The sequence below is a fragment of the Oncorhynchus nerka genome, linkage group LG27, assembly GCF_034236695.1.
Source record: "Oncorhynchus nerka isolate Pitt River linkage group LG27, Oner_Uvic_2.0, whole genome shotgun sequence".
NCBI classification, from domain to species: Eukaryota; Metazoa; Chordata; class Actinopteri; order Salmoniformes; family Salmonidae; genus Oncorhynchus; species Oncorhynchus nerka.
In genome coordinates this window covers 55793680-55811920 of record NC_088422.1, presented here as the reverse complement: position 1 = coordinate 55811920, position 18241 = coordinate 55793680, and the positions used below count along the sequence as shown (strand labels likewise).

The 18241-nt window shown below is 42.6% G+C and overlaps 1 protein-coding gene across 2 annotated transcripts in view; it reads right to left on the bottom strand.

Moving 5' to 3' along the window:
* Positions 1–3357: 3357 nt before the first annotated feature.
* The window catches only part of LOC115112027 (cytoskeleton-associated protein 5-like), a 94728-nt gene continuing 79844 nt past the window's right edge, over positions 3358–18241 (bottom strand). Inside the window, exons 37-43 of one of the 2 annotated variants that reach the window (XM_029638672.2) lie at positions 17149–17224; positions 9307–9495; positions 7555–7653; positions 7339–7413; positions 6906–7086; positions 6710–6816; positions 3358–4595 (exon numbers count right to left, since the gene is read on the bottom strand). In XM_029638672.2, the coding sequence (XP_029494532.2) occupies positions 4368–4595; positions 6710–6816; positions 6906–7086; positions 7339–7413; positions 7555–7653; positions 9307–9495; positions 17149–17224 (955 nt within the window). In that variant the 3' untranslated portion in view covers positions 3358–4367. The remainder of the gene's footprint in view (positions 4596–6709; positions 6817–6905; positions 7087–7338; positions 7414–7554; positions 7654–9306; positions 9496–17148; positions 17225–18241) is intronic. The other variant, XM_029638673.2, reaches the window with a different exon arrangement.

Here is an 18241-nt window from a genome sequence, read left to right as displayed (position 1 = left end):
AAAGGCACATGGGAGACTTCCCAAACATATGGAAGAAGGAGCTCTGGTCAGATGAGACTAAAATTGAGCATTTTGGCCATCAAGGAAAACGCTATGTCTGGCGTAAACCCAACACCCCGAGAACATCATCCCACAGTGAAGCATGGTGGTGGCTGTGGGGATGTTTTGTGGGGATGTTTTTCATCAGCAGGGACTGGGAAACTGGTCAGAATTGAAGGATGGCGCTAAATACAGGAAAATTGAGGGAAACCAGTTTGTCTTCCAGAGATTTTAGACTGGGACGGAGGTTCGCCTTCCAGTAGGACAATGACCCTAAACATACTGCTAAAGCAACACTTGAGTGGTTTAAGAGGAAACATTTAAATGTCTTGGAATGGCCTTGTCAAAGCCCAGACCTTAATCCAACTGAGAATGTGGTATGACTTAGATTGCTGTACAACAGCGGAACCCATCCAACTTGAAGAAGCTGGAGCAGTTTCACCTTGAAGAATAGGCAAAAATCCCAGTGGCTAGATGTGCCAAGCTTAGAGACATACCCCAAGAGACTTGCAGCTGTAATTGCTGCAAAAGGTGGCTGTACAAAGTATAGACGTTGGGGAGGTGAATAGTTGTGCACGCTCAAGTTCTTTGCCTTTCATGTTTGTTTCACAAAAAAAAAAACATATTTTGCATCTTCAAAGTGGTAGGCATGTTGTGTAAATCAAATTATAAACCCCCTCAAAAATCACTTTTAATTCCAGGTTGTAAGGGAACAAAATAGGTTAAAATGCCAAGGGGGCAAATACTTTCTCAAGCCACTGTATATGGACATTTATCATTTTGCCAGTGTTACCTCAGTGACGCCCACCCATCCATCTTTGACACAATTTAGCGCACTGATTTTCTTGTCGCGGTACAATTCTTTGTAATTGACTGCCATTACTTTTTCAGATTCTTAGGTTGTCCTTCAGACATTACTTGAAGGTGACTCAGTTATATATTTAAAAAAGGAGGCCTTCACACTTGTAAAAAAAATAATTCAAATTAGGTGGGGCACTTTCTGGGTAAAGTTATAAATTTAACGGTCTAATCTTCATCTACCAGTTACTGATGGTGTAATCTGTCTGGTGGAACCTGCCATAACAGACCTCCATGCAGTTGTAAGTACACTTAATACTCCAGATTTTTCATAATGGGTTAGAGTAGAACACAAATGGTTAATTTTCATTACAGGAGGATGAAGACACCTTGTCAGCTGCCACAGAGGGAAGATAGAGTCCTATTGAGGTTTAAACCTTAAAACATCTAACAGTTGATAGTGTTGTACCATAATAAAACTTGCACCTTTTTCTAACAGAGCAATGCTGGAAATTACAATCAGGAAGAGGGTCCATCCACCTCCACAGCACAACTTACCTCAGTAGGATGTTGTTCAGCATCGGCCCATGACTTAATGAAACTAAGTAGACCTCGCACTGTGTTTCTATAGTTCCATGTGAAACAGCTGTACAAGGTATACTTGGATAAATACATTGCAAAATGATATTTAGAAATTGACCACAAGGCTGCAGATGCAAAAGATAAAAATAGAACTGCTGGAACAGCAGTTAAAAAGGTGGGTGAGGTGCCCACAGGTGGATGATTTTACTTTTTTTGAACATAAATATTAACTACTGTACTGTGTGTACTTGCAGGAAATGAGGAAGACTTCCTAAAAAGCAATGCAGTCTATTTGACACTGGGGAGGTGATGGGTCAATCAGAAATGACGGTAGCATATTGTCTCTGACTGCTCTTCCATCTCGTGCGTCAGCGGTGTGGTCAGGATCGTTCACTGGTTGAATAGAACATTGTTCTCCAATTGTGGGAATGTTGTGGAGAACCACACATATCAATGACACATGCCCTTTCTGGGGTGACCTTGAACCTACGAAGGGACTGGAACCGAGCTTTGAGCATCCCAATGGTCATCGCTACCCTGGCTTGTGTCCTGCAGTGAGCCAAGTTATGTTGCTGCGGTCCGGGCTCAGCAAATAGGGCTGGCAGGGGTACCCGGTCACTGAGCAGGTAACCATCAAACTATGATAGTGTAACGTTTCAGTTGCAATAGCAGGAAACAAAATTGATAATAGGATAGCTATTTAAACTCACCACAGGCAAATCTAGCTCTCTGTACACTCACGAAAAACTTGCGAGTCATGCAGACCCAGGCCACATTGCTTCCATGTTGCTGATGTGGACTGCATCACATCACACAGATCTTCAGTGCAGAACAGTAATTAGCTGTATTGTTTAGTATCTTTCATTTGGAATGCTAAAGGCTACTATTTAGGCCTACCTGCACATCAATGCAGTGGAAAGACTTCCTATTCACAATCTCCATTTACTGAAGGAGCTGTGACAGGAGTATGAGTGCCATCTATGCAGCCAATCACACCTGGAAACCCTAAAATATATACAATTAACTGATTAGTGCTTCAAGTCGCAAAGCTTCATACTAAACAAATGATTGCTTAGGCTGATACCTGGAATTTTTGTGGGTCTGTCTGTGACTTGGGAACACCACAAAAATGTACAGTAAATGTTTCAGTGGAAGAGTCACTTTTCTGACAGCCCAACAGACGGTTGCCTTGGAAATATGCTTAGAGTCACCGATGTTATATAAACTCCCGCTGGCCAAAAAAGTGCAACAACGAATTTGTTCCCGAACTGAGAGCATGTCCACGATGTGTCATATGAACGTTATGAGGGCTGAGAATATTGTTCAGATGAATGATCGATTGTGCAGAAAAACAGAAACGCTCAAACAGATAATCAGGGAATAAAACATCAAAGTAGGGTCTGATCCCTCTCCTGACGGTGATTTCGTGCTTGAATATCAACTGGCTCTTCAAGAAAAGGACACGCCATGTCTGACACCTTCAGTCTGCAGCCTTTAGCTAAAGAGGAGAAACTCTGCGTTAGCTGAAAACCTACCAGCGAGCAGGTTAGCTTCACGGAATATGTTGCCATAGTAACCGACTCAGAGTTAAGCTGAACTGGTTTTGCGAAACCAAAAACCCAGAGTTCCCTTCAACTCTGAGTCAGCTGAGTTTTCACTAAACCCACTTTCTGAAACAGGGCCCTGGTTGCCATTCCTGCAGTCAGTATGCCAATTGCACGGTCTCTCAACTTGGAACATGTGTGGCATTGTGTTGTGACAAAACTGCAGTTTAGTGGCATTTTGTCCCCAGCACAAGGTGTATCTGTAATGATCATGCCGTTTAATCAGTTTATTGATATGCCACTTCTGTCAGGTGGATGGATTATCATGGCAAAGGAGAACTGGGATGTAAACATTTATCCACAAAAACTAAGAAATAAGCTTTTAGTGCATATGGAACATTTCTAGGATCTTTTATTTCAGCTCATGAAACCAACACTTCACATTGCATTTATATTTTTCAGTGTACAATCTGGTCCGGTTGCAGCCACTAGACCTTATTTACATGCCAAGCAAAACGTCTTAAAGCATGTTTTACAAGTGTCACAAACGGCTGCTCCAATAAGCCCCTTCTGGTGAAGGAGAGGCTTGAACATTATTTAAAGTTCAGTTCATTGCGCAATATGGACTCTAATTAAATGAGTCTAAAGACTTGTTCTTTTGACTGAACGAGTCAAAGATCCGAGTCAGTAAAACAAGCCGAACTTCCCATCACTACTGGGCAGGGGCACACCACCAAAATGTACTTACTGTATAGCAAAACCTTGACTGATACACAAACCCCACTATTGCGTAAAGGCTGATCATTTGTCCATCGCCCAAGTTGATCCTTTCACAACAAAAATGTATACATTAATATAATTATTCCTTCGCACATAATAATTTTGGAATTGCCCACTGATAGGGATTAAAGAACTATAAGAATGTGGTCAAATACAGCTGAAAAGGTAAGATCTCTTGCTACTACAAGGAGTAAAAAATGTAACCGGTCAATCGGTTGGACCTTCACCCCTACCTTTTTCAGCCTTGAACATGAAGAACAATTCAAGATATTTGTCAAAATTTATTTATAAAACACAAAACATAATCCATACAAACATTCACCACACACCTCACCTTCATTGGCAATGACGGATTGCATACACCTCTCAAACACTCCATTTGTGCATGTCCTTTACGCCACCAGCATCCCTTAAGAGAGCAGACGTCTTTTGACGATTGCACCCTTATTGAACTCTTTTGTCATTGTCATTTAAAATAAATAATTATGATTACTAAATGTTACATGATTTGTAAATATGAAATATCAAAACCAAATGTACACCCCTTTGTTAATATGTGATGTTTGGCATGACAATTTCATAAGGAGTTGGCAAGAGCAGAAACAGACTGGCACTCAGGCTAGTTTATTGTTGGTTGCCCTTGATCTTCTGGAGTCTCTTCATGAGGTCAGCTAGGTTGCCTGTGGAGCCGGAGTCAGCGGGCCGGGTGGGGCTCTGTGGGCGACGCTGGTCTTGTGATTGGCGGTTGTGGAGGATCTGGGACATCTTGCTCTGGAGCACATCCATAGAGGGGGCCACGGGGGGCTTGGAGAGAAGAGCGGTGCGCTCATCCTCACCCTCCCTCTGCTGAGGCTACACGAGAGGGGGAATAGGAGAGAAATCCACTCACTATTTACAATAACAGCAACAAACTACTAGAACAGAAAATGTTTTAGTAACCACATTTCCATCCACAGTTCATGTGAGTGAAGTGATATTGTACATACAATTTTAATAAAATCACAGATGGGGCGGAAACAGGAAGTTTGTATAAAAAAATATATAAAAAAAAGACAGTACTTGTTCGTCATGGTGGGGTCTGTGTGTCAGTAAAATGTATTATGCGGGAAAAGGCAGTGGAAATGCCTTTATGTGCAAATATTGATAAAATAACCATATCGAGGTACATTTGGAGTCACACGATGATATGGTGTGTGGTCCACCCACTACAACTCAGAAAACCATGCAGTTAAAATTAAGCTAAGGATTAAATACATTTCACAGGGTGGTGAAAGTTCAGTGATGAGCTTGATGCTGCTTTCCAATAAATCGAGGGTCTTATTTTGGTGACATGATCGATGCTTGACAAATAAAATTCTCACTCTTATCCATAATCTCATGTTGACTAGCCAATCCGCACAGCACACCCACACTACCCGTTGGGTAGAACACAGGTGCCAAGACCAGAGTAGGCACGTGCTATTTAACGCAACAGTTTATAACATTTTTTTCTTTTTTCTTTAAACGTTAATTTATGTTTTAAATCGGTAGAGTTGAAAATGCGATTAGAAATGCATTGAACGTCAATTTTTTTAGTCTGTACTTGAAAACTCAAGTAAAAAAGTACATTGTGTGCACTAACATCACTGATTTTTATCTGCAACAAATCCATTTAGTGGGAAAATGCTTACAGAGCATTATTTAACTGGAACATCACCTGTCGGCAGCGAGAGCTCGCAGCTCCTCAACTGCTTGCTGCGTGGAGCAAAATGCATTCCTTTAAGCCTGGTCCTTGTGCAACATTTCTAAATGCAATCTAGTGTGAAAACATTAAAAAAAGTGGGATTCCGTTCCATTGTTACTATATTTATTTCTCAACTCGTAATATCAAGCAAATTGCACTGTTTTATAACCTGAGTAGCTTATTTGGCATGGTTAAAATTAAAATGGAACCACGGGGGAGCACCCTCTAGTCGGCATATCAGTGCAAAGGCAATACGGTGGGGTATCAGACAGACAACATGGTCACTGAAAATAACAACTCAAACCCCGTTACATTCAATATTTTTTCTAGTTGGAAAAGCTGATTATGTACAATTTGCCAATAGGCTAAAGTTCTATGGGATAACCTACTACTGTAAGCGAGCAATTTAAAATGTTTTACATTGGCCATTTCATTTGAGTAGTTGAATGTTCAATAATAGCTTCTTGACTGATATTGATTTTGTCAAGTTTCAGCTCTTAATGAAAAAATGGCAGTGCCTTGTACGCACGCATTTGTATTTTCTGAGGGTCATGTAACTTTACTATTTGGTTGTTAACCCACTAGAGTTGATTGAATAAAATAAAAAACCATCAAAATCCGTAAGTGTATCCGCGGTGAAAAGTGACCGAGCTATAGAGCGGTGTTTGTCAGACCATGACACACCCCGAAAAATTCTTCTTGCAAAAGTCTTATTGCAAAAACTTCTGTCGCGTCTGAACGGTTTGAGCTAAAAACTTATGACCAATTTGGAAAGGGGAGATTCTCACAAACATGGTGTTCTCAGTTTTAATCTACAACTCCTACAAGTGTCACGGGACTAGTATGAATGTAACCGATAACCGGAAAAAAAAGAATAAGGTTTTAAGTACGACTACCCAAAAAAGGGGGTCAAATGTGTAAAAATATACATTTCTGAGTTTAAAAAATATATATATCCTAGATTTACAAATGTGTTATTCAAATTATTTCTATGGGCTTTAAGTAGTAAAGGCTGAAACCAATATTCCATCAAATGTTTTTTTTTTTATACCTAAAGGGGTCTTACAATTCAAAACTCAAATTGCTAAATGATCCATAGTACAACCATCTTAAAATAATTCCATATGCAGTTTAGAACCCCCCCTCTCCCCATATTACACTAAAGAATTTACAGGTTAATGGGGGTCGGTTAGTCAGCAGCAAAATTTACCGGAATTTGCATCCATTCTTGCAAATACTGTACCTTGTTGTTGTTCTCCAGGCCATGCAGCTGTCGGAGTATCTTGAGTCGCTCCTGGTAGACTGAGGGTCTGAGCTCGTCTCTGCCAGGAGTAGGGTCCAGACCCACACCTAATGAGGATAAATAATAGGTTAGAACAGGTTGTGTTGAGAAGCATGTGTGTGGACCTGTGGTGAGGGGCTATATCCTCTATGCCTACCCTCTCTGTTGTGTGTACCTGTGGTGGGGTATGGTGTCCTGGCCTTGTCTCCTCTCTCTGTGCAGAGTGTGTTCAGGCTATGCTCTACAAAGGTCTGAAATGTCTGTGGGAGCTTCTTCAGGTGGGAGGCAAGGTCCACCTCAGGGTGTCTCTGCTTAAACTCCCACAGCTTAGACACACCCTACATACACAATTAAAGAGAGTCATGCTGTCAGGGAAACACTATGGCAGAGGATAGAAAAACACAGACCAATCACACTGTGTAGGAAGTCCCGCTCTCTCTCACACACACACACGGCTGAGGCCAACCCAATCATCCCTAACCTAAGGCCTATATTTTGTAGATAACGTTCTTGATATTGATATTTTGTAGATAACGTTTGCCATTGGGTTACATTGTCTGACAGTAATTACATGGGAATCTGAACCTCACCTCTTTGCTGTTCTCCTTGGAAGAGATCTTTTTGAAGATCTCCCCCAACACCTCTGCATCCTTTGATTTGGGAACCTTTTAAGAGACGACAAATAGAAGATATGAGGCTATATACTCAGGAACAAGCAGCATTCAGAGTATCCTTGATGGATATGTAAAACCATCTGTCATGAGGGAAAGAGAGCCCGTGAACAAACTAGATGTGTAGGAGTGTACCATGTGTGCAGTCTCTGTGTCTGTCTTGACAACCCTCTTCAGATGAGCCTCCAACTCAGACTCACTCTTGTCCTCAATCAGTGACAGGTGATCCAGGATCTGTTCATGGAAAAGACAAACATTCAACACAAACAAACATCAAAACTATTGGGATAAATGTTGAAATCAAATTTTTGTAAAGGTATCGCGCATGTAATCACAACATAATTGGGCAATCACGAAGGCCAACAACCTGAGTAAACTGTCTGCATGTGCACCATCACGTTTATGTTTATTTTGTCCATCTACGATAATGACAGATTAAAATATCTGTGAATCAATTATATTAATTTGGGGGCAGGTGGAAACACGCATGAAACATTAAAATGGACATTTATAGCTAGTTTGTGTCCTGGGAGAAACATTGTGGTGTTATTTTACCTGAAATGCATTTGGTCCATGGTAGAATTTTGACTGTCATACAAAAACAAACAATTAAGCCACATAAGGGGAAACCTAGTTAGTCATCTTTGATTAATCTCCTCGTTCATCTTCCAAGCATCCACATGAACACCAATGAGTAGATGGGACAGGCAGGACTTGCAGTGCTCCGAGTGTCTCAAATAGCACCAAGATATATTTCTGTGTTTTGCAACAGGTGGTTGCTGACACGCGCAAGCAATGTACATGCAATGAATAACATGTACACATTAAATTGCGGTTAGGGTGTAAGGCACAGAAACTTAAATAAGCAAATTATGAGGATCCAGAAGGAGAATCCAATGGTGTTTAAATAAGCAAATTACTGTACATGTCCAAAAGTATGTGCTCGAACATATCATTCTAAAATCATGGGCTTTAATATAGAGTTGGTCCCCCCTTTGCTGCTATAACAGCCTCTACTCTTCTGGGAAGTCAAATTCTGACACCGATCTTGACAAACCATTTCTGTATGGACCTTGCTTTGTGCACAGGGGCATTCTCATGCTGAAACAGGAAAGTGCCTTCCCCAAACTGTTGCCACAAAGTTGGACGCAGACTCGTCTAGACTGTCAATGTGCTGTAGCTTTAAGATTTCCCTTCACTGGAACTAAGGGGCCTAGCCCGAACCATGAAAAAAAAACGCAGACCATTATTCCTCCATCAAACTTTATAGTTTGTCAGACTGCCAGATTGAATCGTGCTTCACTATCTATCACGCCAGAGAATGTGTTTTCACTGCGCCACAGACCAGTGGTGGTGACCTTCACACCACTCCAGCCGGCGCTTGGCTGTGTGCGGCTGCTTGGCCATGGAAACCCATTTCATGAAGCTCCCAACAAACAATTCTTATGCGAACCTTTTTCCCAGAGGGAGTTTGGAACTCTGTAGTGAGTGTTGCAACCAAGGACAGACGATTTTTACCACTACAGCGTCCCTGTTCTGTGAGCTTGTGTGGACCCCCACTTTGCGGTTGAGCCGTTGTTGCACCTAGACGTTTCCACTTCACAACAGCAGCACTTAGTTGACCAGGGCAGCTCTAGCTGGGCAGAAATTTGATGAACTGATTTGTTGGAAAGGTGGCATTCTATGACGGTGCCACATTGAAAGTCACTGAGCTCTTCAGTAAGGCCATTCTGCTGCCAATTGTTGTCTATGGAGATTGCATGGCTGTGTGCTAGATTTTATACACCTTTAAGCAACAAGTGTGGCTGAAATAGACGAACCCACATACACTTTATAAACACAAAAGTATGAGGATGTAAAGGGGAATCTAATAGTGTGTGTGCCAACCGTGGGCCCTGCCAGGCGGCAGAGTGTGTGTAGCAGAGTTTGGAGCGTGCGGTGGGGCATGTCAGTCTTGAGCTTCCGCAGGCGGTCTTTGGGGAAGAGCTTCATGAAGTTGTGCACATCCAGCAGGATCTTGTCCAGAGTAAGACTGCTTATGGTGTCTGGTAGGAACTTGATCATACGCCATAGACACTACACACAGAGAGAGAGGGGTTTAGATTACATACACAAAATCATACACAGGTCCTTGATGGCATGGAGCTCGAACTCAGTGATGTACTTGGTGGTGCAGACACACAAGCACATCACTGAGACTGAGCTCCCTGCCATCCAGGACCTCTCAGGCAGTGTGAAAGGAAGGCCCAGAAAATTGTTAGACTCCAGCCAGCCTGTTCTCCCAAATTCCGCACAGCAAGCGGTACTGGAGAATCAAGTCTAACACCAACAGACCCCTGAACAGCTTCTATACCCAAGTCATAAGACTGCTAAATAGCAAAAGAAAACACGTAATTTGCTTACACACAATCTATGCTGCTGCTACTCGAACATACACAGAGTATACAAAACATTAAGAACACCTTCAGAATATTGAATTTAGCTTTGCGCAACCCCTCCCGTTTGCCCTCAGAAAAGCCTCAATTTGTCATGGCATGGACTCTGCAAGGGGTCGAAAGCATTCCACAAGGATGCTGGGCCATGTTGACGACAAAGCTTCCCACAGTTAAGTTGGCTGGACGTCTTTTGGGTGGGTGGACCATTCTTGATACATGGAAATCGTTAAGCGTGATAAAACCCAGCTGCATTGCAATTCTTGACACTCAAACCTGAGAGCTGTTTGTCCTATATCTTGGAATTGAACGCTTTAGCAGGATTCTCTTCACAATTGGCTGTGACAATTGCAGCTCAAATGGGTGCAACTTTTGCTGACAATTTCAATACATTTAGGAAACAAAACAAATTTTAGAAGGATGGGATCCACCCAAATCATTTGGGTTCCTGGATCCTTTCACAGCATTAAGGCTGCATTAATCCTTACCATTGTGTCGCTGAGTCATCAATGATTTAGCAAATGTATTATACCAGGGGCATTGGTAGACGATGTAAGTAACCTAATTTATGTCCCTCTAACTTCCCTAAATGCCTCTGCTGATCCTACAGCTATTGTATGGAGCAATCATGCATCTACAGTCATGTGCCCTAGTAGGAAGGGCAAGTCACCTTCCACTAACATAAATAACATGAGAATATCTACTTCTGCTAAGCTTCCCAGTAAAGCAATGAAAACAAGCAAGCATCCAAGAAAAGTTCTCAAAATAGCCCGCGTGAACACATGTAGCTTAAGAAACAAGGTTCATGAAATCAATAGTAATAGATGACTGATATTCTGATCATCACTGAAACTCACTTAGACAATACCTAGCAAAAAAGTTACTAATAAGAATGCACCCATTAAGAAAACGACAAAAAACTTAAATCCACGGGGATTTAAACACAAAGCACAAGTCACTACGCTACCTAATAGTAAAACCCCTTTACTAGCTCAAATAGCCGACCAATCAGATTGTTACTAACCCTTGGTAAAGTTATGGGAAAAATTGTGTTTGTTTGACCAGATACAATGCTATTTTACAGTAAACAAGTTGACAGACTTTCATCATGCTTATTGGGATGGACAATCAACAAGCAGAGCACTTACACAAATGACTGATTGGTTGAGAGAAATTAATAAAAAGATTGTGGGGGCTGTTTTGTTAGACTTCAGTGCAGCTTTTGACATTATCCAGAACCGTCTGCTGCTGGAAAAACCAAACCGGCTGCGAGCGTGCGCCATCGTACATACATTTATTTTGTCCCCCCACACCAAACGCGATCACGACACGCAGTTTAAAATATCAAAACAAACAACCAATTACATTCATTTGGGGACAGGTCGAAAAGCATTAAACATTTATGGCAATTTAGTTAGCTAGTTTGCACTTGCTAGCGCTAGCTAATTTGTCCTGGGATATAAACAATGAGTTGTTATTTTACCTGAAATGCACAAGGTCCTCGACTTCACCAATTAATCCACACATAAAAAGGTCAACCAAATAGTTTCTAGTCATCTCTCCTCCTTCCAGACCTTTTTTCTCCAGACTTTATATTGCGACTGGCAACTTTCATAAATTAGGTGCATTACCGCCACTGACCTCGTTCGTCTTTCAGTCACCAACATGGGTATAACCAATGAGGAGATAGCCCGTGGGTATCTACTTCTTTAAACCAATGAGGAGATGGGAGAGGCTGGACTTGCAGCGCGATCTGAGTCACAAATAGAACTGACTATTTTAGCCCTTGGCAACGCAGACGCTCGTTGGCACACGCGAGCAGTGTGGGTGCAATAATTGAATACAGATTACTCCATTTATTTTGCGACACGAGCGGTGTAGTCAGCCTGTTATATTGTCGTTTAAAACAGAGGGTGTTCTTTAATAAGCCTCTCCAACAATCCAGGAAGATTACTTTTTTCAATCTTTATTAACGACATGCCACTGGCTTTGAGTAAAGCCATTGTGACCATGTATGCAGATGACCAAACACTATACGAGTCAGCTACTGAAATGACTGCAACACTAGATAGATCTGCACTTAGTTTCAGAATGTGTGGCAAGGAATAAGTTAGTCCTAAATATTTCCAAAACTAAAAGGCATTGTATTTGGGACAAATCATTCACAAAACCCTACACATAAACTAAATATTGTAATGAATAATGTGGAAAATGAGCACGTTGAGGTGAATAAACTGCTTGCTTGGAGTAACCCTGGATTGTAAACGGTCAAAACATTGATACAACAGTAACTAAGATGGCGAAAAGTCTGTCCATAATAAACTGCTGCTCTATCTTAACAGTACTAACAAGGCAGGTCCTACAGGCCCTAGTTTTGTGGCACCTTGACTACTGTTCAGTCATGTGGTCAGGTGCCACAAAGAGAGGCTTAGGAAAATTGCAATTGGCTTAGAACAGGATAGCAGAGCTGGCCCTTGGATGTACACAGAAAGCTAACAATAATATACATGTCAATCTCTCCTGGCTAAAAGTGGAGAGATTGACTTGATCACTAGTTATATTTGTGAGGTATTTAAACACTTAAAAAGCACCGAGCTGTGTGTTTAAATGACTAGCACACAGCTCAGACACCCATGCAGAGCCCACAAGACATGCCACCAGAGCTCTTTTCACAGTCCAAGTCCAGAACAGACTATGGGAGGTACACAGTACGACATAGAGCCATGACTACATGAAACTCTATTCCACATCAGATAACTGATGCAAGCAGTAGAAACAGATGTAAAAATAAACCTTATGGAAAAGCGGAGACTGTGAAGCAACAAACATAAGTGCATACGCACTAAAATATATAAACTCAGCAAAAAAAACATCCTCACTGTCAACTGCATTTATTTTCAGCAAAATTAACATGTGTAAATATTTGTATGACCATAACAAGATTGAACAAGATATGTAACTAACAGAAATGGAATAATGGGGAGGGGAGGGGGTCAAAATCAAAAGTAACAGTCAGTACAGCTGGTGGCCACATCAGATACTAAGTACTGCAGTGCATCTCCTTCTCATGGACTGCACCCTATTTGCCAGTTCTTGCTGTGAGATGTTACCCCACTCTTCCACCAAAGCACTTGCAAGTTCCCGATCATTTCTGGGGGGGGGGCCCTAGCCCTCACCCACCGATCCAACAGGTCCCAGACATGCTCAATGGGATTGAGATCGGGGCTCTTCGCTGGCCATGGCAGAACACTGACATTCCTGTCTTGCAGGAAATCACACACAGAACGAGCAGTATGGCTGGTGGCATTGTCATGCTGGAGGGTCATGTCAGGATGAGCCAATGACAACAAGCTCAGTCCGATGATGCCGTGACACAATGCAATGCCCCAGACTATGACGGACCCTCCACCTCCAAATCGATCCCGCTCCAGAGTACAGGCCTTGGTGTAACGCTCATTCCTTCGACGATAAACGCAAATCCGACCACCCCGGTGAGATAAAAATGCGACTCGTCAATGAAGAGCACTTTTTGCCAGTCCTGTCTGGTCCAGCGATGGCGGGTTTGTGCCCATACGCGATGTTACCGGTGTTGTCTGGTGAGGACCTGCCTTTACAACAGGCCTACAAGCCCTCAGTCCAGCCTATTGTGGACTGTGAGCACTGATGGAGGGATTGTGCGTTCCTGGTTTAACTCGGGCAGTTGTTGTAGCAATCCTGCACCTGTCCCGCAGGTGTGATGTTCGGATGTACCGATCCTGTGCAGGTGTTACGTGGTCTGCCACTGCGAGGATGATCAGCTGTCCATCCTGTTTCCCTGTAGCGCTGTCTTAGGAGTCTCACACTACGGACATTGCAATTGTATTGCCCTGGCCACCTATGCAGTTCTCTTGCTCCTTGCAGCATGCCTAAGGCATGTTCACAAAGATAGATCCTGGGCATCTTTCTTTTGTTTTTTTTCCAGTCAGTAGAAAGGCCTCTTTGGTGTCCTAAGTTTTCATAACTGACTTAATTGCCTACTGTCTAAGCTGTTAGTGTCTTAACGGCCGTTCCACAGGTGCATGTTCATTAATTGTTTATGGTTCATTGAACAAGCATCGGAAACCCCTTACAATGAAGATCTGTGAAGTTATTTGGATTTTTACGAATTATCTTTGAAAGACAGGGTCCTGAAAAAGAGCCGTTTCTTTTTTTGCTTAGTGAATATACAAACCTTCATTTAACTAGGCAAGTCAGTTAAGAACAAATTCTTATTTACAATGACGGCCTACCCCAGAAGACGCTGGGCCAATTCTGCGCTGCCATGTGTGACTCCCAATCACGGTCAGATGTGAAACAGCCTGGATTCAAACCAGGGACTGTAGTGCGCCTCTTGCGCTGAGATGCAGTGCCTTAGGCCGCTGCGCCACAGACATCGATTTTGTGTTGTAGATATGTGGTAGTGGAGCACGGGCCTGAGGGCGCACACTTAGTGTGCTGTGAATTCTGTTATGAAAGTATTATGTTTACAACAAAATGTGTAAGTACCTTAATATTGTAGGACCCCAGGAAGAGTAGCTGCTACCTTGGCATAATAAATACAAACCAGTGCACCTGGCACCTACTACCACACCCCATTCAAAAGGTACTTAAATATTTTGTCTTGCCCATTCACCCTCTGAATGGCACACGCAATCCATGGCTCAACTGTCTCAAGGGTTAAAAATCCTTCTTAAACCTGTCTCCTTCCCTTAATCTTCACTGATTGAAGTAGATCTAACAGGTGACATCAATAAGGGATCATAGCTTTCACCTGGATTCACATTGTCAGTCGATGTCAAGGAAAGAGCAGGTGTTCATAATGTTTTGTACAGTGTATACCCTGATGCCTAGTCACTTTACACCTATACATATCTACCACTCCAGTATGCCTGCACATTGAAAATATTGTATTTGCACTGACCCTGTATTTAGCTTACTTTGTGTTCTTGTTATGTCTTGTGTGTTTTTGTTCTACCAGACAATTTTTTATAAAAGTACTGAAATGTGATTACCACATTGTTGGGAAAGAGCAAGAAAGGCATTTCAATGGACTAGTCCACATGACAACTAAAATAATAATACAAAATAAATAAATAGACAGGACAGTGGAGAAAAAGGAAGCAATATAAAGTTGACAAATAGGTACAGTTGAAGTTGGAAGATTACATACGTTGGATTATTAAAACTCGTATTTCAACCACTCCACAAATTACTTGTTAAAGTATAGTTTTGGCAAGTCAGTTAGGACATCTACTTTGTTCATGACACAAGTAACTTTTCCAACAATTGTTTATTTCACTGCATCACAATTCCAGCGGGTCAGAAGTTTACATACACTTAGTTGACTGTGCCTTTAAAGAGCTTGGAAAATTCCAGAAAATTGTCACGTCTTCAGAAGCTTCTAATAGGCTAATTGACATCATTTGAGTCAATTGGAGGTGTATTTCAAGGCCTACCTTCAAACTCAGTGCCTCTTTGCTTGACATCATAGGAAAACCAAAAGAAATCAGCCAAGACCTCAAAAATAATTGTAGACCTCCACAAGTCTGGTTCATCCTAGGGAGCAATTTCTAAACGCCTGAAGGTACCACGTTCATCTGTACAAACAATAGTACGCAAGTATTAACACCATGGGACCACACAGCCGTCATACCGCTCAGGAAGGAGATGCGTTCTGTCTCCTAGAGATGAATGTACTTTGGTGCTTAAAGTGCAAATCAATCCCAGAACAGCAAAGGACCTTGTGAAGATGCTGGGGGAAACAGGTACAAAAGTATCTACACTGCTCAAAAAAATAAAAGGGAACACAAACAACACAATGTAACTCCAAGTCAATCACACTTCTGTGAAATCAAACTGTCCACTTAGGAAGCAAGACTGATTGACAATAAATTTCACATGCTGTTGTGCAAACAGGTGGAAATTATAGGCAATTAGCAAGACACCCCCAATAAAGGAGTGGTTATGCAGGTGGGGACCACAAACCACTTCTCAGTTCCTATGCTTCCTGGCTGATGTTTTGGTCACTTTTGAATGCTGGCGGTGCTTTCACTCTAGTGGTAGCATGAGACGGAGTCTACAACCCACACAAGTGGCTCAGGTAGTGCAGCTCATCCAGGATGGCACATCAATGCGAGCTGTGGCAAGAAGGTTTGCTGTGTCTGTCAGCGTAGTGTCCAGAGCATGGAGGCGCTACCAGGAGACAGGCCAGTACATCAGGAGACGTGGAGGAGGAAGTAGGAGGGCAACAACCCAGCAGCAGGACCGCTACCTCCGCCTTTGTGCAAGGAGGAGCAGGAGGAGCACTGCCAGAGCCCTGCAAAATGACCTCCAGCAGGCCACAAATGTGCATGTGTCTGCTCAAACGGTCAGAAACAGACTCCATGAGGGTGGTATGAGGGCCCGACGTCCACAGGTGGGGGTTGTGCTTACAGCCCAACACCATGCAGGACGTTTGGCATTTGCCAGAGAACAACAAGAGTGGCAAATTCGCCACTGGCGCCCTGTGCTCTTCACAGATAAAAGCAGGTTCATACTGAGCACAGGTGACAGTCTGGAGACCCCGTGGAAAACGTTCTGCTGCCTGCAACATCCTCCAGCATGACCGGTTTGGCGGTGGGTCAGTCATGGTGTGGGGTGGCATTTCTTTGGGGGGGCCGCACAGCCCTCCATGTGCTCGCCAGAGGTAGCCTGACTGCCATTAGGTACCGAGATGAGATCCTCAGACCCCTTGTGAGACCATATGCTGGTGCAGTTGGCCCTGGGACAATGACCAAGCATACTTCCAAAGTTGTGGCAAAATGGCTTAAGGACAACAAAGTCAAGGTATTGGAGTGGCAATCACAAAGCCCTGACCTCAATCCTATAGAAAATGTGTGGGCAGAACTGAAAAAGCAAGGAGCAAGGAGGCCTACAAACCTGACTCAGTTACACCAGCTCTGTCTGGAGGAATGGGCCAAAATTCACCCAACTTATTGTGGGAAGCTTGTGGAAGGCCGCCCGAAACGTTCGACCAAAGTCAAACAATTTAAAGGCAATGCTACCAAAAACTAATTGTGTAGGTAAACTTCTGACCCACTGGGAATGTGATGAAAGTAAAGCTGAAATAAATAATTCTCTACGATTATTCTGACATTTCACATTCTTAAAACAAAGTGGTGACCCTAACTGACCTAAGACAGGGACTTTTTACTCGGCTTAAATGTATTTGGTTAAGGTGCATGTAAACTTCCGACTTCAACTGTATGTTTTTCACAAATTGGAACACACACAGTTCTACCTTCATGATGAGTTCAGAGAATTTGGGGGAGCCAGCAGAGGACAGGAGGCTGTCCTGCAGTAGCACCAGAAGAGCACTGGAGAGAAAGAGGTGACAGCACATTAATAAACATAACAGTAACTGCCAGAAGACCATCTGATCAGTCTTCTTCAATTCTGCATCCTACAAGTGAATACACTAATACAATTTGATTGTTACAGGTCCGTTTTATCCAGTGTGCAGTAAACCACACAGGGGGGGACCATGGCCTTATTTCTATTACAGCACATTGGATGTGTTATAACGTAGGTGCACAGGTCGAGAGAAATGTAAGTAGTTAAGGTGGCTGACAGTGACACATGCAATACCGCCTTGCACACAAGCCTGCATCTAGCTGATCTGCGGTGTAATCATTATTCCCAACAGTTGCAAATACACTTTCTATTGGATAAATTCAGGTCGGTCCCTCCATGTTTTTGATTCCTTCCGTTTAACAACTGAATCGGCGGAATGAATACACCTGTGATCACCCGCACACACAGTTCACTTCCATAGCAGCCAAATACAGCATCACTTTACATCTTGCATCTATGCGCTTTCCTCTTCTCACCTTTTCCCTTGGTCTTCAGTGCACAACACAACAGTCTGTGAGCAAGCACAAAAACCAATCCATGCCAAGCTTTCATACCATAGTGGCTAACCAGCCTACATTGTCACCATATTAATCTTAGTCAACAAACTAGAATTAAACCGCGTTAGTAAACCCACAATCCAATCCATGTGTACAATCATGCAGTAGTGTACAGCAAGCAGTTACACCGGCCGGCCCTGGTAATAACAAATTAATAAAACCAGAAGCTTATCTTGACCTGGAAGTTGCAGTGTTTGATAGCTAACAAATATAATTTCTGAGTCAGGTTGTTGAGTCGGACAAATTAGCTGCATTAGATAAGTGCTGCTGCTTGTCCTAAGTTTTTCACGGAAGTCATTATAGAATCACTAAGTTGATGGAAGGGGGTGAGAACCATGAGCTGCCTAGGTTTTGTATTGAAGTCAATGTACCCAGAGGACAGACAAGTTGTCCTGCGGCTACACCATGGTGCTACCCTAGAGG